The 24829-nt window shown below is 40.6% G+C and overlaps 1 protein-coding gene across 1 annotated transcript in view; it reads left to right on the top strand.

The window, feature by feature from the left end:
- GIGYF2 (GRB10 interacting GYF protein 2) overlaps positions 1–24829 on the top strand; it is a 164020-nt gene that overhangs the window by 132891 nt on the left and 6300 nt on the right. The window contains exons 24-30 of the mRNA XM_031651612.1: positions 5588–5824; positions 12471–12593; positions 16655–16864; positions 16974–17179; positions 18332–18486; positions 19944–20182; positions 22883–23030. Coding sequence (XP_031507472.1) covers positions 5588–5824; positions 12471–12593; positions 16655–16864; positions 16974–17179; positions 18332–18486; positions 19944–20182; positions 22883–23030 — 1318 coding nt within the window. The remainder of the gene's footprint in view (positions 1–5587; positions 5825–12470; positions 12594–16654; positions 16865–16973; positions 17180–18331; positions 18487–19943; positions 20183–22882; positions 23031–24829) is intronic.

Genomic DNA, 24829 nt, shown 5'->3' on the forward strand with positions numbered 1-24829 from the left:
GGGCAAAGGATATGATTGACTCCAATTTTGAAAGAAGTTCTACCCTAGATAAAATGCTATCAAACAGCATCACGTACTGCAGAGAAATCTTTCGTAGAAATTAGAGTCAGTCAATGCAGCAAACTTCACTGATGTCTTATTTTAAGAAATTGCTCCAGTCATCCCAGCCTTCAGCAACCACCACCCTGATCAGCAGCCACCACCCTGATCAGCAGCCATCAACATCAAGCCAAGACCATCAAAAAAGAATACAACTTTCTGAAAGCTCAGGTGATTGTTGCATTTTTTAAGCAACAGATTTTCAATGTAGGTGAAACAGCCTTCTAATAAAAGAAGAGATCATCTAGGACTGTCATAGCTAGAGAGGAGAAGTTAGTACCTGGTTTCCAAGCCTCGGAAGGACAGGCTGACTCTCTTGTTAAGGGTTAATGCAGCTGGTGACTAAGTTGAAGCCAGTGCTCATTTATCATTTTGAAAATCCTAGGGATTTTCAAGGTATAGACATTATTTTTTAAGACATAATGCGGTTGAACACCTAATAGACTACTTTAGAGTATAAACATTTATACGCACCGGGAAACCAAAAGTTTCGTACAACTTGCTTTATTGCAGTCTTCACTCTATTGCAGTAGCCTGGTACTGAACCTGCAGTATCTTCGAGGCCTGCTTGTTTTTGATAGAGTTCACCTTTGAGACCATCAGAGCTTAGTGTTTTCTTTGTGGAGAGATTTTTTATAAAGTTCAGTTTCTTTGAATTATGTGGCTAATCAGGTTGTCTTGTCAGTGTTTGTAATCTGTGTCCTTTTAACAAAGTTGTCAAATTCAATAGCACAGTTTTATTCATTGTTATTCTTTTTATGTTTGTTTGGTCCGTAGCAATAGTCCTCCTTTTATTCTGCATATTGGTAGTTTGTGTTCCGTTAATCAATCTTTTGAAAGATTGAACAAAGAACCAACTTTTGACTTTGTTACTTATTTATCTTTTCATTGATTCCTGCCACACAGTTGTTTTCTGTCTTCTACTTTGAGTTGAATTTGCGTGTCTTTTTCTAGTTTCTTAAGACAAAAATTTAGAGAATAAAATTTAAACCTTTCTTCCTTTTTAATAAATACATGTAAAGCAACATTTCTTTCTGAGCACTTCTTTAATTACATGTCACAATTTTTAGTATGTTGCATTTTTATTATTTAGTTTAAAGTACTTTTGAATTTTTTTTGTAATTTCCACTTTGGCTTATGAGTTATTTGAGAATGGGTTATTTAATTTCCAAGTATTTAGGAGCCTTTTCCAGGTAATCTTATTTATATTCTTTCTTTTTTTTTTTTTTTTGAGACAGGGCTTTGCTCTGTCATCTGGGCTGGAGTACAGTGGTATGGTCACAGCTCATTGCAGCCTTTACCTCCCTGGGCTCAGGTGATCCTCTCACCTAAGTCTCCTGAGTAGATGGGACCACAGATGTATGCCACTACACCTGGTTGATTTTTGTATTTTTTGAAGACATAGGGTTTTGCCATGTTTCCCAGGCTGGTCTTGAATTCCCAGGCTCAAGCAATCAGCCCTCCTTGGTCTCCCAAAGTTCTGGGATTACAGGCGTGAGCCATGGTGCCTAGCCCCTTACTTATATTTAGTTCTAACTTAGTTTTATGTTGTAGTCAGAGAACATAATCTGTAAGATCCCAATTTTTAAAAATGTATTGACCCCTTTTGGTTCAGTATATGACTTGTCTTGGTGGATTATTCCATGTGCATTTGTGGGTGGTTTTTTTGTTTGTTTGTTTGTTTGTTTGAGTCCAGGTCTCACTCTGTTGCCCACAGTGAAGTGCAGTGGTGTGATCATAGCTCAACTGCAGCCTAGAACTCCTTGGCTCAAGCTATTCTCCCACTTCAGCCTCCAGAGTAGCTGGAACTACAAGCATATACCACCATGCATGGCTAATTTTTTAAAAAGTTTTTATAGAGGCGGAGTCTTGGCTGGTCTGATGGTAGTGAGTTATCAGAATTTATTAAAATTATTAGTGTCACTGAAGTTAGTATATAACCCCCCACTATTAATCTAACTACTTTTTTAAAAAAGGAAAAAAATTTAAAAATATATAGAGTGTGTAGAGATGGGGTCTTGCTATATTGCCCAGGCTGGTCTTGAATTCCTGGCCTCAAACAATCCTCCTGCCTCAGCCCCCCAAAGTGCTAGAGTTATAGGCAGGACCTACCAAGCCTGGCTGCCTACATTTATAAAGAATCCATATTTCTCAATTGTTGAGTGTAGTGTTTCATGAATGACAATTAGGTCAGGGTGGCTGATAACATTTAAATATTTTATATCCTTACTTAATTTTTATCTAGTTGTCATATTGATTCCTGGGAGAGATGCTAAACTTTTTTCAAAATTAGCCATGCATTTTCATCTTAAGAAAACAGATGCTAAAATCTGAAACTGCAGTTTTTGATTTGTTCATTTCTCCCTTTAGATATTAGTATTTGCTCTTGTGTCTTGAGGCTCTGTTATTACTCGCATATACATTTATATAGTTCTGTCTTCTTAGTGAACCTTTTATTGTTACGAAATGTTCCTATTTACCTCTGATTGTATTCCTTGTCTTAAAGTCTATTAAATTGATGTTAAGGTTGCCATTCTAGTTGTCTTTGGTGTTTGCATGGTATATATTTTTTCGTTATTCCATTTTTGTGTATATCTAGTGATTTTTATAATAAAAAAATTGTATAAGGAACATTCTGAATGGTAGATTATAGAGATTATGCATTCTGGTTTGTCCCTTTAAAGAGAGAGTTTAGTTCTGGCTGGCACTTACCTTGATGAATTGAGTCTTCAGCATTGTACCCCACTCATGGTAGAGCAGCAGAAATCTCTAATCTCAGTTACTGAGTTTTTCCAGCTTCCAGCTGCACCTTTTAGCTTGATCCCGAGGTCTACTTCATGCCTGTAGTTTGTGAGCCAGCCAAGGATTTCTGCAGATTTGGGGGCTCATCTCTTTTCTGGTTCCTTTCCTTCTGATGGTCCCCCTTCCAGATTTTCCCCCAGGTTAATGTCTGCTTGTCTATCCCAGAACTCTCTCTTTTGACCACCAGAACTGCTAGTAATGCTTCGAGTCCCTTGCTGGTGAATGGGGGAGTGCCCTTAGGCAAAACATAAATAAAAATCTTACATGTATTTTTTCAACGGTATGCTTTTTGATTAATAGACAGTTGGCGGGCGGGGAAGGGTATACTCTTCTTTGATTTCTGTCTGGTGTTTGTTTTTATTGACGGTATCCCACTCTGTCACCCAGGCTGGAGTGCAGTGGTGTGATTATAACTCACTACAACCTTGTATTCCTGGGCTCAAGCGATCCTCCTGTCTCAGCCTCTCAAGTACCTGGGACTGCAGGCACATGCCCCATGCCTGGCTAATTTTTACTTTATGTTTTTGGAGACAGGGGTCTCACTGTATTGCCCAGTCTGGTCTCAAATTCCTGGCCTCATGTGACCCTCTCGCTTCAGCTTCCTTAGTAGTTGGGATTACAGGCGCAAACCACTGGGCCTGGCTCAGTATACCTGTTCTTTTTTTTCTGTTTTTAGTTCATTGGTATTTAGTTCAGCTTTTATAATTACGTGTGTGACAGTCCAACCGTGGTACTCTGTCGTTACAAGAAACTAGAACTCCCGAATCATTTTATTTTAATGTTTAAGAAGATAGATTTTTTTTATTGATATACTTTATTTTTAGAACAGTATTAGATTTTCAGAGAAACTGGGAATATAATACATAGAGCTTCCATATTTCCCCTTGCACACAGTTTCCCCTACTATTAATATCTTACATGAGTATGGTACATTTGTTACAACTGATAAACCAGTACTGATGCATTATTATTAACTAACATCCATTGTTTATTGAGATTTTTAAAGCTTTTCCCTAATGTCCTTTTTCTGTTCCAGGATTCCATTCAGAATATCATATTAGCTGTCTCTACAAAAAAAAAATAATAACTTGTAAAAAAGAGAATATCATATTGCATTTAGCTGTCATGTCTCTTTAGGCCCTTCTTGGCTATGGCAGTTTCTTAGACTTTCCTAGTTTTTGATGACCTTGACAGTTTTAAGAAATATTGGTTAGTATGTTATAGGGTACCCCTTGATTGGAATTTATCTGAAGTTTTTCTCATGAATAGACTAAGCTATGGATATTTGGGAGGAAGATCATAGAGGCAAGGTGGCATTTTCATCACATCAAATCAAGGGGTACACATATTGCCAACATGGTTTGGGACTGCTGATGTAGACCTTGATCACTTGGCTGAAGTAGTGTTTGTCAGGTTTCTCCACTGTAAGTTACTTCCCCCCTTATTACTGTAAGTAGTACTGTAAGTCAGAACTGTACTGACTCCTTGGAAGTCACTCTGTGCAGTCCACACTTAAGAATGTAGAGTTTTGCTTACTTTTGCCTGTGTTCTAAATTGAGATTTTTTCAGAAACCTGAATTCTATTAGAGATAGATAGCTTCCAAGTTAGATTGTGTGTTGATTCATTCTTTGGTTTCTTCATTTAACAGTTAACAACATGTTTAGTTAATGTACTACTTGCTAGTTATTGTGCTTGTTTTCTGGTGGAGTATAAGACTTTTTGGGAAATTATTTCTGTCCTCAAGAAGCACAGCCTATGTGTGTGATGAATACACAAGAAGTAAGCGCCATCATTAGGATACTTTCAGCTCCAAAATAAAAATACCCATCTAAGGTAGCTTAAATAAATGAAATTGTTGCCTCACACTCTGAGGTGGTCTGCCCATCAGCCTGTTATACACTTGCTTCAGTGACTCAGTGAATGCTATTAAGGATTGACAGCCTTTGCGTACTCCTCCTCTGCTATTTCCTGGTGTGTTGACTTTTGAGTTCAGATGTTTCATGTCATGGTTAAGAGTTTTGGATATCACACTGTTTGCAGCCTGTATCCATATAGGGAATGGTCCTTCTCTCATGCTTTCTTCCTTTTATCTGGGAAAAATTTCTTCCTTAGAGGTCTCCCAGTAGACATCTCTTTGACCCCAATTGGATCACATGGCTACCCCTAGTTACACTGGGAGCTTAAAAGCAAAATCTGACATTTTAAACCTCTGATGTGGCAGGAGGCTTTGTCTACAAGGAAGAAGCCTGACAAAGGTAGCGGTTGTTGAACAGGTAGAAGCAGGAGCTGCTTCCTTACAAGGTATTCAGCATCCTTACAAGGTATTGGTAGCTCTTAGCGCTCAGCACCCTGAAAGGCTTGCTCACCTCAGATGTTGAAGCAGTGTTTCCAGGAGACTTTCTTGCAGTTGATGGTGAGCTGCTTTGAGATCAGGGCTTTGACTGCACATGTTTAAAGTGGTAGTCCTTTAATTAAAATTTCATCCTGTAAGCATACCAGGCCTTTGTGGCTACTATGAATATATTTTAAAAGAAAAGTTACTTCTACCTTGCGTCATCATGAACAGAGTTTCTGCTTTCTCTGTCATTTCTATAGCCATTTGACAGAAGCTTTCAAAAGTGAGTCAGATTTTTTCCCCCCACAATTAATAAAATTTTTATCTCTTTAATTTTTCCTTCTGGAAAGGAAGAGGAGGCTGCAAAATGGGCCCGGGAAGAAGAAGAAGCCCAGCGTCGATTAGAGGAGAACCGGCTGCGGATGGAAGAGGAGGCAGCCAGACTCCGGCAAGAGGAAGAAGAAAGGAAGAGGAAGGAGCTGGAGGTCCAGCGGCAGAAGGAGTTAATGCGCCAGAGGCAGCAGCAGCAAGAGGCTCTCCGGAGGTTGCAGCAGCAGCAGCAGCAGCAACAACTGGCGCAGATGAAGGTAAAGCCCGAGGCATCAACCTTAGGAGCTCCTTGCTAACATTTTTTAGTTAGGTAGGTGCTGGCTGTACCAGTAGAAGTAAAAGTGTACTTTCTTTCTTTTTTTTATATTAAAGTATTTGAAATTATTTATTTATTTTTGAGACTGGTACTCACTCCCATCACCCAGGCTAGAGTGCAGTGGCATGATCTTGGTTCACTGTAACCTTGACTTCCTGGGCAGCTCATATGATCCTCCCACCTCAGCTTCCCCAATAGCTGAGACTACAGGCGCGCGCCGCCACACCTAACTAGTTTTTTATATTTTTAGTAGAGATGGTGTTTCACTATGTTTCCCAGGCTTGAACTTCTGGACTCAAGCAGTCTGCTCACCTCAGCCTTCCAAAGTGCTGGGATTACAGGCGCGAACCACTGTGCCCGGCACTTTATCATTGAATATTACTACTTTGGTTTTTTGATTATCAATAAGATATATAATGCACGTACTTTGTATCAGGCATTTAAATGAGAGAGGAGTAAACAAGAGGATAGGACATGAGCAACAATTTGTTGCAGGCAAAACATGTAAATCTGTTTGGTTCGTAAATTTAATGTGGCCCAGTAAACACCGGAGTGCCTATTCTATACCAGTTCAGCACTGCTGAGACAAAGATAAATGACACAAGGCAGTTGCTCCCAGAGAGCTCACAAACTTAAAAATATAGGCATGTAAACATTCATATGTGTAAATGGGAACTAGAATATAGGGCTTGAAACAGAGTTGGCCATGGGCATTTATTGAAAGTTACATTAAGAGGTGATATATACAAAGTGTTGTTTTAAGGAGGATTCAAAACTTTTTTTTTTTTTTTTTTTTAATAAGGAGAAAGTGAATACTGGGTAAACACAGCCCAGTAAAGAGGCTATGTTGGTGCTGGTGTGAATGAATAGGAGAGGCCAGCAGGAGGGAGCTGGCCTGATAGCAGTCAGCAAGACTTAATTACTCTCTGGAGCTGAGGGAGGAAGGCAGAAGCTGGGGTGCCTGCCAGAATAAGTTTCAGGACTGAGAAGATAGTGGAACTGTTGATGGAATTGGAGTAATTGGGAAGGGAGGAGCAGATTTATGGCAGGTTCTGCTAACTTCATGCTGGGTCTGCAGTGAGCAGTAAGGCTTAGTGTCCCCTATCTTCAAGGAACTCACAGGTTAGACATATAAACCAGAAAGTAGAATATAGTATGGTGAATGTAGTGGGAGAGGTGGCATGGAGTCAGTCATTCTCAGAGTTCCGTCACTTGGGAACTTGTGAGATGTGCAGATTCACACCCCAGACCTATTGAATCAGAACCTCTAGGGGTAGAACTGAGAAATCTTGTATTTAAACAAACCCATGCTCTCCAAAATGTGAGAACCACTGTCCATCTGGGAAGTTTGGAAAGGATTCTTGAAAAAAAGGTAACTTCCAAACTGAGTCTGGCTTTCAGCACTTTTACTATGATATGTCTGTTTATGAGTCTCCTTGTGTTTAATCTACTCAGAAGTCATGGCACTTCCTGAATGTGTAGATTAGTGTTTTTCCATAAAGTGGAGAAGTTTTTAGCCATTATTTCTTCAGTTGTATGTTCTGTTCCTTTCTCTCTCTCCTTCAGGCACTTGAGTGATGCTTATGTTGATGTACTTCATGCACTTAGTGGTGTCTCATTTCTCTAAGGCTCTCTTCAGTTTTCTTCATGTTCTTCTCTCTGTTCTTTGTCTAATCTGTATTGATCTATCTTTAAGTTTATTTCTTTATTTTGCCAGTTCAGATGTACTGTAGTGTACCTCTAGTGATTTTTTTTTTAACTAAAAAATTTTTATATATATTTAGGGCATACAAGTGTAGGTTTCTTAATTGCATATGTTGCATAGTGGTGAAGTCCGGGCTTTTTGTGTACTTATCTCCTAAATAGTGAGCATTGTATCCAGTAGGATACTGGATTGTTCACCCCTTACTTACCTCCTATTCTCCCAGCTTTTGGGGTCTCCACTGTCCATTATTCCACTTCATATGTCTATTTGTATCCACTGTTTAGCCCCCACTTATACGTGAGAACATGTAGTATTTGACTTTCTGTTTCTGGGTTACCTTACTTAGGATAATAGTCTCCAGTTCCATCTGTGTTGCTGTGAAAGACAAGATTTCATTCTTTTTTGTGGCTGAGTAGCATTCCATGCTTTATGTAAACACCACATTTTCTTTATCCAATCCTCCATTGATGGGCAGAGTTTTTAATTTCAGTTATTATACTCCAGAATTTCCTTTTGGTTTTTTAAAAAATGTCATCTATCTCTTTATCAGTCTTCTTTATTTGGTGTGACACTGTCATCATGCCTTCCTTTACTACTTTAGTCATAGCTTTCTTAGGTTCCCTGAAACAGCTTTTATAACATATGTGAAGTCTTTGTTAAGTCTGACATCTTGTTCATTGTCACAGGCAGTTTTTGTTGCCTGCTTTTTTCCCCAGTGTATAGGTTGTACTTTCCTGTTTCTTGCATGTCTCGTAATTTTTTATTGGCAGCTGGACTTTTTGATAATATCTTTTAGCAACTCTGGGTATTTCCATCCACCCCTCCCAGCTTGATTTTCTTGTTTGTTTATTTGTTTTGTGACTGGATAGATTATTTTAGTGGAGTCCAACTCTCCCCTCCTCCCCCCGACCATGTTGAAGACTTTGCTGTTGCCCATGCTGGGAGTACAGCACTGGGTGTGCCCAGAGTGACTCCGAGGTGACATTGGGTTTGGCAGGGCTCTCTTTGATTGTCTTTTCCACACTCAGCTATTTCACTCCACTTATTGCTAGCTGATTGCTCTGTTGTTCTTAACCCGTTTCCTGTTTGCCCTGAGAATATTCCTGGTGGTGCATGTGGCTGCAGCGCTGACCCTGAGGTAACTCTTGGATTACAGTCCTAACCTTACCCCTAAATGCTTTTCAGAGAATTACATCCAAACAGCACTGATGCAGTTAGGACAGCTTGTTGGAACAGAAAACAGATGCCAAATGATCTAGAAAAAAAAAAACCTGCGAGTTAGCTCTGGGTAAACGCTGCAGCTGCACGTGCTGCCAGCAAATATTCTCGGGGCAGATGGGAAATGGGTTAAAATTGTCCTGGGCTGGGTGCAGTGGCTCACACCTATAATCCCAGCACTTTGGGAGGCCGAGGCTGGTGGATTGCTGGAGCTCAGGAATTCAGGACGAGCCTGAGCAACATGGTGAAACTCCATCTCTACCAAAAAAAAAAAAAAAAAAACTTACTCAGGCATGGTGATGTGTGCCTGTGGTCCCAGCTACCTGGGAGGCTGAGGTGGGAAGATTGCTTGAGCATGGAAGACGGAGGTTGTAGTGAGCCAAAATCACACCACTGCACTCCAACCTGGATGACGGAGTAAGACCCTGTCTCCAAAAAAAAAAAAAAAGTCCCTTGGGACATACACTGACAGACTGATCCACTTAAATTCAGGTTTCTTTGAAAAAATAGCTCCTGAGGTCTATATATGAAATTTGTTTTGACTCCAGGAGGATTTCTTCCAGTTTTCTTTAACTAGTTTTCTCAGATAAGGTAGCAGCCTCCTACAGTTTAGCCTGTATCTCCTATGAATCTACCCGTCTCCTTCCAATTGCCTTTTACCCCACTTCTACTGTTTCTGAAAACACCATTAGGCTTGAACTCCTCCACTATCTGTTGCAAATAAAGTCACTTCCTTTGGGAAGAAACCTGGAGCTTTCTGTTTTCTACCTGTTTCCTACACTCCTACCCTCAGACAAAAATCTCTCAGTCAGCTCTGGAAGTGGGCACAGTGGGCTGCTTTCCTCTAACATTTGCTGAAGGGTGAGCAGAATAGTAGCCTCAGGTCTCCTTGGCTTGCTTCTCCTGGTGGCTTGGCCCAGCCAGCCCTATTGGTGATCACGGCCCTAGTGTTGGTGTTGCTGTGGTCAAGAGTTTCCATCCTATGAGTGAGGCTGTGCACAAGAAGAGAGCCCCCACATCAGTTGCACTTGTTTGGAACTTAGCATTTGTCACAGGTAACTGGCATCAGGGTGAGACACACTGATGTGCTTTTCCCAGGCAGAAAGCCTACTGACTGATGACTGAGAGGAGAAGGGAGCCATGTCTTGACTGTACTAGTCTAGAATGGAGTTTCTGTCTCATTAAGCTGAGAGGAGAGAAGGAGAGAGTAGGTCTTGGTTTAAGTATCACAAACTCTTGCTGTTCTTACTGAGTTTTAGCAAATACTCTTGAATAAACTTTTTTTTTTTTTTTCATTTGCTCTATGTCCTTAGGAGTATTACCAGAGACTTTATTTTTTTGAGACAGGGTCTGGCTCTGCTGCCCAGGCTGGAGTGCAGTGGCACGATCTCAGCTCTCTGCAACCTCCGCCTCAGCGATCTTCCTGCCTCAGCCTCCCGAGTAGCTGGATTACAGGTGTGCGCCACAACACCCAGCTACGTTTTTTTTATTTTTAATAGAGATGGGGTTTTGCCATGTTGGCCAGGCTGATGTCAAACTTCTGACCTCAAGTGATCGCCTGCCTCGGCCTCCCAATGTGCTGGGATTACAGGTGTGAGGCTCTGCTGCCAGTCAGAGAGTTTAAATGATTATTTTAAAAATGATCTTCACCAGTTTTGCCAGGGAGCAGGTCCACGCAGCTCCTCATGCTGTCATTCTGACAGTGAAACAGTTATTTCTTAAAGCAAAACCAGTGTTGAAATGTAAGGTAGCAATGTCAGGGCAGAACAAGAATATAGTTTCAAAAATCAGTGAAGGATATTAGACATTCAGGGGTCCCTGTTTTCTTTTGATTTGTCAAAAGTTTGTTCTGAGAAGCATGATTGACACACTGCAGTTCTCCTGAGTGGGCATTATAGGGTGATGGTTGGGCTGGTAAGTGTCATGAGGCAATGTTGAAAGAGTTCTGGGATATTATTTCCAATATACAAGGAAGATTTAAGGAAAATGAAAGCTCTCAACAGACATAAGTCTATATAAGGAATATTTAAGTTTGATCTGCAGTTACCTTAGAGAGCAGACCTATGAAATATGGAGTATGTACTTTGTGTGTATATATACCTAGAGAGAGAGCGTGTGTGTGTGTGTGTGTGTGTGTGTGTGTGTGTGTGTGTGTGTGTGTGTATAGAGAGAGAAATAGAGAGTAGGGCCAGGGAGGAGGAGAGAATAAATATATATTGGCACAGCAATAGGAAGATTCTCAGAGGTGCCCGTGAGGATAGATGGCTGTTTCTGGAGGCATTGCCTCTATTCCTGGTGCTGACTGAGTTCTGCTGAAGCGGGCTTGAAAGATTGTTTCCTGGTTATCATGGGGTGACACATCTACTGTGATATTAGACAGCATCAGTGGTTACTGGCTGCATCAGAATGATTAAAATATGCTGATTCTCCTGCCTTCCCTTCTGATCTTCTGATTGATTAGGTGTGGTGGAGCCAGGGCCTCTACATTTTTATAGGTCCCTTCAGGTTATGCTGCCAGTTTGAGATCTACTGCCTTACTTGATCTTGATAGTGCCTTCAAATGAGTCATTTCCTATGGAGAAAAAGTTAATTTTTGCTCAGTTTTGCCTCTCAACACCTCCCTCTGCACCCCTCCCCAACCCCAGGGCAGGTGCATTTTGAGAGAATTGCCCTATTGTCTATCTTATTGGCCAAAAAATGTTAAGGGTTGATTATGTTCAGTAGTGTTGAAGACATTCATTTGATGAGTTGTTTGGCAATATCAGTGGTGGTTTAAACTGTTTATACCTTTTATCCTATCAGTAGCCACTGTTACAGATTTCTGCTGTAGGTCCATTCTTTTGGGGGACTATTTGGGATTTTTTTTGTTTTGATCTATATGCGTGTATTATTTTTATTAAACACATTTTTAAAGTCTGGTTAGGTTTCTTTTTTATTGTGTTTACTTGTTTGATGCCTCAGTATTAAAAGTGTGTCTTTTTCTGGCCAGGAAGAGCAAGGGTTTCTCTGAGAATAATCAGGCTTTGAGAATATTGAAATACTCAGGACCCAGATATTTATACTCTATTTTAGTCAATAATCTTAAGGGATGGGAAAAATAAAATTATTGATTAAAAGCAGCTTAATGCTCATGACTAGAAGCTACAGCCTAGTTAACAGTGGCTCCCTTTCATAAAGGCTGATCAAGAACTATGCCGGCATGTCTCATGAGATGAGAAAACTCACGGTGCTACCCTCAGAAATCATGCCCTTAACCCTTTCACTGGACAGCAGCGTATCATGTCCTTTGTTGCTTTTGTCAGTTCAAAAATCCTTAAGCCAATTTAGTGATTCTTTTGTTTACTCCTCTTTATGGTTGCATATTGCTGTTTATGTCAGTACCAGATGTAACAAATTTGTTGTCACCAAGTGTTAGATCAAATATAAGTGTATATGTGTATTATAAGTTGTTTTAAAATAAACAGGTTTGGAGCAGTGACAAAAACTTAAGCAAAAGGAGCTGAGAGGATAGTAAGTAAAAGCAATGAAGAAGGAAATTTGAATTGAATGTGGTAAATGGAGTTGAGAGAAATGCATTTGTTCTGGGTGTACATAATGCATTATTGCTTCTTTGTTTCCTGTCCACATTTCCTCATGAACTTTCCTGCCTTCCCTTTTTTGTTAGCTTCCCTCTTCTTCGACGTGGGGCCAGCAGTCCAATACAACAGCATGTCAGTCCCAGGCCACCCTGTCGTTGGCTGAAATCCAAAAACTAGAGGAAGAACGAGAACGGCAGCTTCGAGAAGAGGTAAAATTTTAAAGTAAAAGGGATCTAGTCAAGCAATGTTCCAGAATATCTAGTGTGCATTATGGATTAGTGGTTACTGAGGACAATTACTGTCAGAATTGTTGTGTGTGTGAATTGGACGTTCATTATTAAACTTCATCTCATAATTTGGTTACCCTAGCAAATGTGAAGTATCTCATAGGAATAGCATGAAGATTGAGAGATTGAGTAACATAACTGTCAGTTTTCTTAAGCATTTTACTGTAGTTTTTGAGAAGACCTCGTAAATAAAAGTGCATGGGTTGTTCAAAATTGTGGATGAGTTGTGTGCAGATAATCTTTTGTAAGTCTGATGTCTAGAAAGTAGAATATATTTTTCTCCAAAGACACTGGGTTCCCTGACTAGTCTAGAAAAATATGACAGAAGTAAAGTACCTCTGCTTTTAAGTGTATGTCCTGCAGTTTATCATTAGGGAAGGAAGGATACAAAAGAGTGTAAAAGGGAAGGGGAGTAACACAGCTTTTGACAGAGAGGAGAAAGTGAATAATTCATAGTTTGGTTTAGTATGCCATTTGGTACCTCATTCATTCATTCATTCATTCATTCATTCAACACATGCTTACTGAATACCTACCTACTTACTTAAGGTCTGGGGATATAGCTGAGTCTAAAACAGGCAAGATTTTCTGCATTCATGAAGCTGACCCTCTGGTTGAGGAGAGAAAAGTAGAAAATATAGCGTATGAGAGGTTGATAAGTGTCAGAGAGATAACAAGGGAAGGTGGGTAGGGAGAGTGTTGGGAATCAGGGGTGGTGATGGTGTGGTGGATTGTCCAGATTTAGGTAGTGTGGTCTGAGAGGGCCTCTGAAAAGGTGACATAATATAGCAGAGTCCTGAAGAGTATTTATGTGGATATGATTTGAGGTAGAGCTGTCAATTTGTTAGAGAATGTAAGTTGTCATTTTTAGATTTGGGTCATGTGGTTTACTGAAATTAGGAGGGCTTTGGATACACAAGGAGAAGTGGAAATTATCTATATGTGTTTACCATGTAGTGTGTTTGAAGTCATCCAGTAAGAGAAGATGTTTCTTCACGCTTGAAGATGACCTTATTTCCTACCTTTATTTAAAAAAAAAAAAAAAAAAGGATTGAACTTTCTCTGGAATCATCTTTCTCTAAAAGGTTATCAACAAATGGATGCAGAACAGAGTATATCTCTCCCTTCATGGCTAAAAACTATTCCACTAATTTTGGTCCCCACCAAATGAAAATATAATAATAGTGGTGATGACAAGGAATCCCAGGTCTCCTCCCGCCTGCCAGAAGTTAATAATTATTTCATTTGTATTTTATTTTTCTTTTTTTCCTTTTAGAGACTGAGTCTCGCTCTGTCACCCAGGCAGGAGTGCAGTGGCGCAATCTCGGCTCACTGCAACCTCCACCTCCTGGGTTCAAGTGATTCTCCTGCCTCAGCCTCCCAAGTAGCTGGGATTACAGGCACTTGCCACCACCACCAGCTAATTTTATTTTATTTTATTTTATTTTATTTTATTTTTTTTTAGTAGAGATGGGGTTTCACCATGTTGGCCAGGCTGATTTCAAACTCCTGACCTCAAGTGATCCACCCGCCTCAGCCTCCCAAAGTGTTGGGATAACAGGCATGAGCCACCGTGCCCAGCCTTCATTTGTATTTTCATTTAATTTTCTTGGAACTTTTAAGTCTTCCCATACCCTTCATAAGGGTGCCTCTTAATACATATTTCTTACATAGAAAAACCTAAGATACTTTTATTTCATTGTCATCCCTGGAGGCATCCTTTCTGGGGGCCTCTAACCTGTTCTAATCTGGACACTCTCAGCTTGCTACATAGCTGCTGTTTTATTTTTCTTGGGTTCTTGTTATTTACATGTTTCTCCCAGGACTGATTTTTACTTTCTCATATTTTTTCTCCCATTTTCCATCTCTGTGCGTTTATCTTTTTTGATAAAGTCTCGCTCTGTCTCCTGGGCTGGAATGTAGCTAGGACTACAGGCGTGTGCCACCATGCCTGGCTAATTTAAAAATTTTTTTTTTTTTAAGACAGGTGTCACTACATTACCCAGGCTGCCCTCAAACTCCTGAGCTCAAGCGATCTTCCCACCTTGGCCTCCCAAAGTGTTGGGATTATAGGCACGAGCCACTGCACCCTGCCCTTTTTATCTTTTCTATGGGGCATTTTCTCAGTTTTACCTCCAGTCCTTCTATTGGGCTTCTCCTCTTAGAAACAGGGTCTTGCTCTGTCACCCAGGCTGGAGTGCAGTGGTGTGATGGTAACTCACTGTATTCTTGAACTCCTGAGCTCAAATGATTCTCCTGCCTAGGCTTCCCTAAATGTTGAGTATTACAGGCATGAGCTACCACACCTGGCCATGTTCAGCTTTTAATATGTGCTATCTTATATCAAACATCTGTGAGTCCTTATTTTGTTCTTTTAAGTATTTTTTATAGCCTTTTATTCTTGTTTCATTGAATACAGCATCTTATCTCTCTAAGGATATTACTTACTGATAGCTTCTTAAAAAGCCAACTCCTATTTTCCTGTTCTCTTATTTCTATTTCTGCTGAATTATTTTTGTTTGTTTTTTTCTTTGGCTTTTATGTTCAAGTTTATGTCAAATGTTAGGTAATTCTGGGCTGTTTGTTCCTATTTACAAATAAGGCACTCAAAAGCTGATTGGAGATTCTGGTATGTACAGCACCTTGATGGACTTTCCTGTAATCGTTTCTGGCTGGGTTGTTCTGTTGGGGACGTCCACCCCCCACCCCTGCCCCAATTTGTTGGTACCTACCTATAGGTGTGTTTTCTTGTCAAGCTGGTTGGCTTCCCCACAGGATAATGTGCCAGTCTGGTTTGGCTTCTTCAGACAGGGAGTGTTCAATTTTCTGCTGTGTTGAGGGAGAGTGAATTGCCTAACTGCGTAGAGTGCGGGAGGCAATTTGGAGTCTTACTGCTTCTTTTTACAGCCTTTCAGCCAGTCTTCCTCTGTTGGAGAGACTCAGCACGTCCAGTTTCTGAGCCTTCTTTATGAATCTGCCTATTTCTGAGCTCCTTTACTTAGATTTTAATTTATTGGATCTGTTACATTGGTTCTCATTATTTATCTGCTTTTCAGATTTTAAAAAATCTATTCTGTTTTCTTTGTCCTTATGGGTTTATGCTGTGTGTGTGTGTGTGTGTGTATAAATTGTCATTTTGGTGGGGGTTTTAGGAAGTAAACATGTGTTTTATTTGTATGCTTAACCAAAGGCCTACTTAATTTTTAAGAAGTAATTCTGGCTGGGTGCAGTGGCTCACGCCTGTAATCCCAGCACTTTGGGAGGCCAAGTTGGGTGGATTATGAGGTCAGGAGTTCGAGACCAGCCTGACCAACATGGTGAAACCCTGTCTCTACTAAAAATACAAAAATTAGCCAGGCATGGTGGCAGGTGCCTATAATCCCAACTACTCAGGAGGCCGAGGCAGGAGAATCACTTGAACCTGGGAAGTGGAGGTTACAGTGAGCTGAGATCGTGCCATTGCACTCCAGCCTGGGTGACAGAGTGAGGCCCTCTCTCCAAAATAAATAAATAAATAAAAAGGTAATTCTGAGGCCAGGCACGGTGGCTCATGCCTGTAATCCCAGCACTTTGGGAAGCCGAGGTGGGTGGATCGCTTGAGGCCAGGAGTTCGAGACCAGCCTGGCCAATACGGTGAAATCCCATCTCTACTAAAAATACAAAAAATTAACCGGGCATCGTAGCTTGAACCTGGGAGGCAGAAGTTGCAGTGGGCTGAGAGTGTGCCACTGCATTTCAGCCTGGGCAAAAGACTGAGACACCGTCTCAACAACAAAAAAAGAAGTAATTTTGCATTTGATGTTTTTATTCTCCTTTTTAATACTGTTAGCGATTTACATTTTTATTTGCAACAGCAGAATTTAATCCCATCAAGTTAATTTTATGTAGCTACTATGTGTTTGTATTCCATTTAGTATACTGGATATTTATAACTAATATCTAAAAACAAGAATCCTCAGCTAGGTTCTATTTTCATGCAACAGCAAAGGCGCCAGCAGAGGGAGTTGATGAAAGCTCTCCAGCAGCAGCAGCAGCAGCAACAGCAGAAACTGTCAGGTTGGGGGAATGTCAGCAAACCTTCAGGTACCACGAAATCTCTTCTGGAGATCCAGCAGGAAGAGGCCAGGCAAATGCAAAAGCAGCAGCAGCAGCAGCAGCAGCACCAGCAACCAAACAGAGCTCGTAACAATACGGTGTGTGCATTTTCCTAAGCTGTCATTTTATGGACTAGTATTATCTTTTCTGTCTTTTTATCTTTTTAACATGATTAACGATAATCATTTTTCTCTTTTTCTTTAACAGCATTCCAACCTGCACACCAGCATTGGGAATTCTGTTTGGGGCTCTATAAATACTGGTCCTCCTAACCAGTGGGCATCTGACCTAGTCAGTAGTATTTGGAGTAATGCTGACACTAAAAACTCCAACATGGGATTCTGGGATGATGCAGTTAAAGAGGTGGGACCTAGGAATTCAACAAATAAAAATAAAAACAACGCCAGTCTCAGGTAGGGCTCAAAATGACCACACCTATGCACCTTGGTTGGTTGGGAGGTGAGGATGGAGGAAGTTTGATGTTGGGTGGGCAGGAAAAGGTAGTTATTTAGTTTTTACTTACCGTTTTCATCTGTGTTCAAGCACATGCAGTCATAATTATGGTGATTGCTTTCTTCCCCATAGAAACATATTCGTATTATTTCTTGGGGCTCCTTCTGCTGAGCACTTATTCTATCGCCTAGCGCATGGTAACCACTTAATAAATATTAGGAATAGTATAATGTTTTTGTTGTGTTGTTGAACATTTCTCCAAGGTATTCTTTAGATACCTTAGCATTTTTCCTAAATTTGTATTTTTAAGTGATTCATACTATTAATATGAGTATTATAAAATACCTCTGTAATGACCTTAAACCTATTTATTTTTATAAGTTAGTTACATTTTCATCTTCATCTTTCTTTCCTCAGTATACAGTGTTGTTGAACGAGCATGGGTTTTAGTGTTAAATATATGAACTCAAATCCCAGCACTACCACTTATTAGCTGTGTGACCTTGGGCAAGAGGGAACCTCTTTGGGCCTCAGTTCCCTCATCGGTAAAATGAAGATAATAATAACAACTTTATGCATGTAATTGCAAAGATTAAATGAATACATGATAAGTAGTAAGTGCCTGGCACATAGTAACTACTTAATAAATGGTAGTGTTGTCAGATTGTTTCTTGTTGATTTAGGGCCTAACATATGAATATAGGACAATAAATTTTTGTTAGTTTATTGAGCATCTTTGCCAGGCACTGTGCTATAGGCCTTTTCATACAATATCTATTACTTATGATAACCCAAAAAAGTGTTAGTACCATTTTACAGACGAGGAGACTGAGGCTTAGTAAAATTAAACAACTTACCTAAGGACACATAGGAAGAATTTCATCCTTTTTTCTAAATAGATGCCCTTTATCCAGAAATTAAGATATATTAACTGAGACTAGATGTTAAGGGTATATCCAATCCAAATATTTGAATTTTTTTCTTTTTTGGAGCCAAGCATTGGATTACTGGACATCCATCCAGTGTTGCCAAGACATTATTTATGGTGTTGTGCTATAATCATATAGTAACAGTTTCTGGGAATATAATATCGCCCTATTGTTTTGCTTTAGTAAATCTGTAGGTGTGTCTAACCGGCAGAATAAGAAAGTAGAAGAAGAAGAAAAGTTGCTGAAGCTCTTTCAGGGAGTAAATAAAGCCCAAGATGGATTTACCCAGTGGTGTGAACAGATGCTTCATGCCCTTAATACGGCAAATAACTTGGATGGTAAGAATTGGGGAGGGAAACCCGGCATGTGGAATGACAGAGCAGGACCCACAGAGAGGCTGGCAAATTTGAACAGTGGTCCAGAAGTCAAAAGATGAAATCTAAGGAGGTCAACTCCTGCACCTGCCGTGGGAACTTGACTCTTTAATAGTATTACTTGTGAGAAAAGTCTAGTAATACTAAACTCAAATAGGTTATTGGTGGTTGTCAAAAATTAAATGCCATCTTAGACTGCCTTAATGATACACAGGACAGAGGAGGTCTTAGTTCCATACTGTTCATTTTATGGGGAACATTGCCAGCTATGTCAGGTTAAAAAAAAAGTAACTGTCATGCTGGAGACAAAGGTCAACCTGGACAAGTGATGGCTGAGGTGATGTGACATCATTCCCTTTCTACCTTTGGGGGAGGGAGTGGGAATTGTGATAAAGCAAGTACACTTATTTTGTGTGAGGTAAAACTAGGACCAATGTGCAGAAGTGAAAAGGCTTTGGCACAGTTTAGAGAAAAACTTGCTGATGGGTAGCTGTTTACAAACAGAACTGTCTCCCATCCCTGAATGTTTGAAGAGAGACTGGTCATGTCAGGATTCCCATAACTAACAGGCTGAGTTGATTAGTCCACCTCTGATACCCTGTCTAAAACCAAGAAACTGTGAAAAACAGCAGTAAAGGATTTAAAGGGTTCCTTTGCAGCAGTGTAACAATATCTAATGATTTAAAAGTCTACAGAGAAAACAATTTTAAATAACAGTAATGGCTGCCATGCATTAAGCACCTACCATGTGCTAGGCACGCTCTTGAAGTTAATATGTAGTATCCCAGTTATTTGATTAGCAGTGATTTTTGAAGATACCTTTACAAGATAGGTGATATTATCCCCATTTTATAAATTAGGAAACAGAGGCTCAGAATGGTTAAATAACTCATCAAGGTCACACAGCCAGCAAATTTCGGAGTCAGGTTTTAAACCCATGTTTGTCTAACTCTGATACTCATGCTTTTCTCCTATAACACACACTGCTTACATTTTCCATTTGATTTCTCTCTAAAAAAAATCTCAGTGGATTGAAAGTTCCAGGAGGATATAGCTGTTTTCTTTAGTATATGTTGTAGTGCCTGGCACACATCATAGGAGTTAATAAATACTTATTGAATTTGGGGATTTTTAAGGAAAGAATGAATCCCCAAATTACTTCAGCCTTAGTCAAGTAACTTTCAGTCAGTGTAACATTCAGTGAAATTAAACATGTGATATGGGTGTTGTGATTATAGTGTTTTTTCCATTTCTGTAGGGTAGATTAAAGAATATTTAAACACAATTGCTGCATACTTATCAAGTTTCTGTAGTTAATGTTTGATTAGGTATAAAGATATATTAAAAATGGAAACTGATTTTTATATGTTCTCTTTCATTATTTCATTGTTACCCTTGTCTTCTCCCCTCCCATTTTGCAGTTCCCACATTTGTTTCTTTCCTGAAAGAAGTAGAATCTCCTTATGAGGTTCATGATTATATCAGGGCCTATTTGGGAGATACTTCTGAGGCCAAGGAGTTTGCCAAGCAGTTCCTTGAGCGCCGTGCCAAACAGAAAGCCAACCAGCAGCGGCAGCAGCAGCAGCAGCAGCAGCAGCAGCAGCAGCAACAGCCACCACAGCAGCCACAGCAGCAGCCGCAACAGCAGCCGCAGCAGCAGGTATAAAGTAGTGTAGTGTATGCAGTACCTCTGAGGATTAGTACCTTTAGATGTTGAGTAACCCAAGAAATGAAAATTAATACAAAGGTACCATTTTTGTATATCCAGTAACCATGCTTTTAAAAATGTGTAGACTTCATAATTTCAAATTATTTGTCCGGATACCTTTGTGTATCTCCCAAATAGCAAGTTACGACCATTCATTTTACACTAGGTTTACCAGTTGCATTTTTCTTGGTTCATATTTGTGTCATAGTTAGATTGCACATTTCAACGTGTCAAACCCATAGATCTGGTTTTGAAAAGTTAAAACTTAAAATGTTGAATTCTCCAGTGTTCAGGATGCACTGTACTCAGTACTGACAACACTGCAGCATGCCAGATACTTCATGTTGCTGGGGATGTAAAAGATACAGCAGTGATTCTCATTATTCACAGTAGTTATATTCTGTAAAGTCCCCATGAACACTGAATTTGAGCAAATACTGAACCATTGCTCCTAGGGGATATATAGGGTTAGGTTCCCATAAACCTCTAGTCACAACATTTTCCTCACCTGATCAGTACATAATCTTGTTTTGTGTGTGTGTCTTTTTAAAGACACCTCATTTCATATATGTTGATTCATTAATATTGAACTCACAACCAATAGCACTACTATTCCTGCCCAAATGAAGCTTATCCAGCACACATATTTTCTTCCTAAGGCACCTCACAGCCTTCCTGTACTTAGGAACACCAACCAGTTCTTCAGCACTATAGTTGAGGGCCACTTTAAACAGTGAAATCTGGTGGCTCATGCCTATAATCCCAGCAGTTTGGGAGGCCGAGGTGGGTGGATCATGAGGTCAGTAGTTCAAGACCAGCTTGGCCAACATGGTGAAATACCGTCTCTACAAAAAATACAAAAATTAGCCAGGCATGGTGATGTGCTCTTATGGTCCCAGCTACTCAGGAGGCTGAGACAGGAGAATTGCTTGAACCTGGGAGGCAGAGGTTGCAGTGAGCCAAGATCTCACCACAGCACTCCAGCCTGGGTGACAGAGTGAGACTCTGCCTCAAAAAAAAAAAAAAAAAAAAAAGTGAAATCATTAATAAAAAGCGCAAAAATTTGGAAAACATGGCACTTTAGACCACAAAAAGAGTACTTGTTGGCAGTATTGAGAACTGTAATAAGAAGGCATTGTTTCCTTATTCTATCTTGACTGGGAATATATGCCTTTAGCATCTCACGTTTTTTGCTCTGAGTATGTGTATTTCTAGAATGACCATAAAAGCACTACAAGTATTCATTTTGGGGTTACAAATACATTTTAACAAGTAGGTGAATTCACAAATACAGAATCTGTGAGAATCAATTGTACAAGTTTTCTGAAAGACAAGTTGGCAAGGCTTATGCAAGGGCGTAAAGATATTCATATCCTTTCCTCCTGTAATTGTTTTTCTAGAGAGAATCAGTATTCATTATGGGTCACTTCCAGTGAGGATGTGGAAGATACAGAGAAGTACAAGGCATTTAACATCCAACTGGGTAATGGGCTAACAGGCATAAATTGAAGGAAAGTGAAAGATGTAAACACTGAAACACTAGGAAAGTATTTTATTTATTTATTTTTTTTTAGACGAAGTGTCACTCTGTTGCCCAGGCTGGAGTGCAGTGGCACGATCTCGGCTCACTGCAACCTCCAACTCCCAGGTTCAAGTGATTGTCCTTTCTCAGCCTCCCGAGTAGCTGGGACTACAGGCACACACCACCATGCGTGGCTAATTTTTTGTATTTTTAGTAGAGATGGGGTTTAACTATGTTGGCCAGGCTGGTCTTGAATTCCCGACCTCATGATCCGCCTGCCTCAGCCTCCCAAAGTGCTGGGATTACAGGCATGCGCTACCACGCCCAGCCCTAGGAAAAATATTTTAAGGAGAAGGCATCATATAGCAATATAGGAGACTGTTTGCATTTGTGAAATGGCTCCACTGTAGGCTAAAACAGGAAGGTGGAAGCCCAGTAAGCACGTGCTCCCATGGGCGCACGCATACACACATGCTCACACCAGGTTTGTCCTTCCACAGAGCTTTTTCCACTTCTCCCCCACTACTACCACCTGTGCCTTCAACTGGCTCATTGGCTAATAAGAGGCATGAAGGGCTAGTAGGCAATTTCACAGTGTAACCAGTTGGTAGAAAGTATACAAACAGTATTTTGGGGTCAGATCCTTTCTGGGATTGCTGATAGGAATAAGGTACACGACTTTAACTTTGGTAATATGCCACCCCTGTCCTCTCTGTCCTGGGGCCCAGGGAACAAAGAGGTTTTCTGCTCTTAGTTAGGTGAGAGGTGTATATTGCTAGGGTGCAGTGATCTGCTCATGATTATTTGCAGTATTCATTTCCTAGTGTTTGGTACAGACTCTGTATATACCAGAGAAGTTCTGCCATCACAGCAGGGTAGAAACCCAGAGTTTGCCAGGACAGGCTTTGTGGAGGCACTGAGCCCTGAGTGGGATGTCTCAGTCTAAATAGAGGAGAATGGTGGCTCAGTGGCCTGCTCTTGGTTTTATTATTAGAACATGTGATGATAAGCTTTTTGTTTTTCTGCTTTTAAGCTTGTACTTGATTAGGTGAGGACAAGCCAAACATTTTCCTAAGGTGAGCCAAGTCTGAATCTGCTGCGTAATCTCAGTCATGCTGCTTATTTCGCAGGACTCTGTGTGGGGGATGAACCACAGTACACTCCATTCAGTATTTCAGACCAATCAAAGCAACAACCAACAATCCAATTTTGAGGCTGTGCAGAGTGGCAAGAAGAAGAAAAAGCAGAAGATGGTCCGAGCAGATCCCAGTTTATTAGGTGAGCACAGTCTTAAAGTCTTAGCTGAGTGTTGGAGGAGTGCAGGTGATACCAGTTATCCTGTGTGAGTCTCCATGGAGCATTGTTTTTCAAGAAGGAAAATATTTCTTTTTATCAATAACTAATGTTTTAACTGGTTCAAAATAAGTAGCCAGTATTTACTGGGCATTTCAGTGCAGGAGCTGTGCCTCATCTAATAACAACTTATATTGTATGGTGCTTTAAAGTATTGTTTCATATTTAATATGAATTTCCCTGGAGGATCTTTAGTAATTTAGTTGGAAAATGATGCTAATAATGGATGGTACTAAAAGTATGTTAAAAACTTAAATGCTTATTTGTATTGAAAGCAGACCATTAATCCGATCAGGTGTTCCAAGAAGAGAACCACTATGTGTTTGTAATCACTCTATATATCATATATATCATATAATTACTTTGCATTATGAGGTGACATCCCAGTTTCACCAGTAATGAGTAGACCAAGGTGCAGAGATTCAGAACATTTCCCAGTGTTACATAGCTTTCTGCTATGGGAGGCTGGGCTTTCAGGACAGGCCTGTTTTCTTTCCACCCTTCTGTGTTACCCACGGCTATTTTTGTCTGTCTTTATGGACCATGCAAGGCAGGCTTGGGCACAGTGGTTCATTTTGGGAAACTGAGGTGGGTGGGTCACTTGAGGCCAGGAGTTTGAGACCAGCTGGGATAACATAATGAGACCATATCCCTACAAAAAATTTTAAAAATAGGCATGGTGGTGCACACCTTTAGTCTCAGCTACTTGGGAGAATGAGGCAGGGGGATTCCTTGACCAGGAGTTAAAGGCTGCAGTGAACTGTGATCATGCCACTGCACTCTAGCTTCTTGGAAAAGGTGACATCTGAATTTGGGCTTTGAAAGAATGGCAGAAAGGATGGGGAATACTGCTTCAGGAATAACAAACAGTATAGGCTGCCCATGTTTTTTGCAACAGTGAAACTAACTTTTTTTTTTTCTTTTTCTTTGAGATGGAGTCTCACTGTTGCTCAGGCTGGAGTGTAGTGGCGTGATCTCAGCTCACTGCAACCTCCGCCTCCTGGGTTCAAGTGTGATTCTCCTGCCTCAGCTTCCTAAGTAGCTGAGACTACAGGCACATGCGGCCACACCCGGCTAATTTTTGTATTTTTAGTAGAGATGGGGTTTTGCCATGTTGGCCAGGCTGGTCTTGAACTCCTGACTTCAGGTGATCTGCCCGCCTTGGCCTCCCAGAGTGCAATAGAATATATTCGCAAAGATGGAAGTTCCGGTTGTTGTCCTGTCAGGAAGGCAGAACAGTGAGGAGGCTGCTAGACTAGGTAAAAGATACCAGTGACTTGGAATAGGGTTTTGGTAGTGGGGATGAAAAGGAGTTAGATGGATTTCAGAAATGTAGGGGATAGAATTAACTGGACAAGAAGAGTGGAAAGGTCTCAGGCTTGGGGAGCAGGATGGATGGATGGTGTTGCCATTTGCTGTGAAATGGTAAGCGGTGGAACATGGAACAGGCTGAGGGGAATTGAGTGTTGACTGGGTTGAGTTTGAAGTCCCTGTGGGACATCATGAAGAGCCTGAGACCCCACACAGTGAGAGGCAGGTGGTAACCTACTGTGCCCTTGGTAGGATTCTCTCTTTCCCTCAGAGCCTTCCGGCCCTGGTGAAAACAACATGACAGTAAAACCTAACTTTCAGGACTGTCCTTTAGAATTGGTGCCTAAAGCCAGACGCAGTAACTCAACGCCTGTAATCCCAGATCTTTGGGAGGCTGAGGCGTGTGGATCACT

Source organism: Papio anubis, chromosome 10, assembly GCF_008728515.1.
Source record: "Papio anubis isolate 15944 chromosome 10, Panubis1.0, whole genome shotgun sequence".
Taxonomy (NCBI): Eukaryota; Metazoa; Chordata; class Mammalia; order Primates; family Cercopithecidae; genus Papio; species Papio anubis.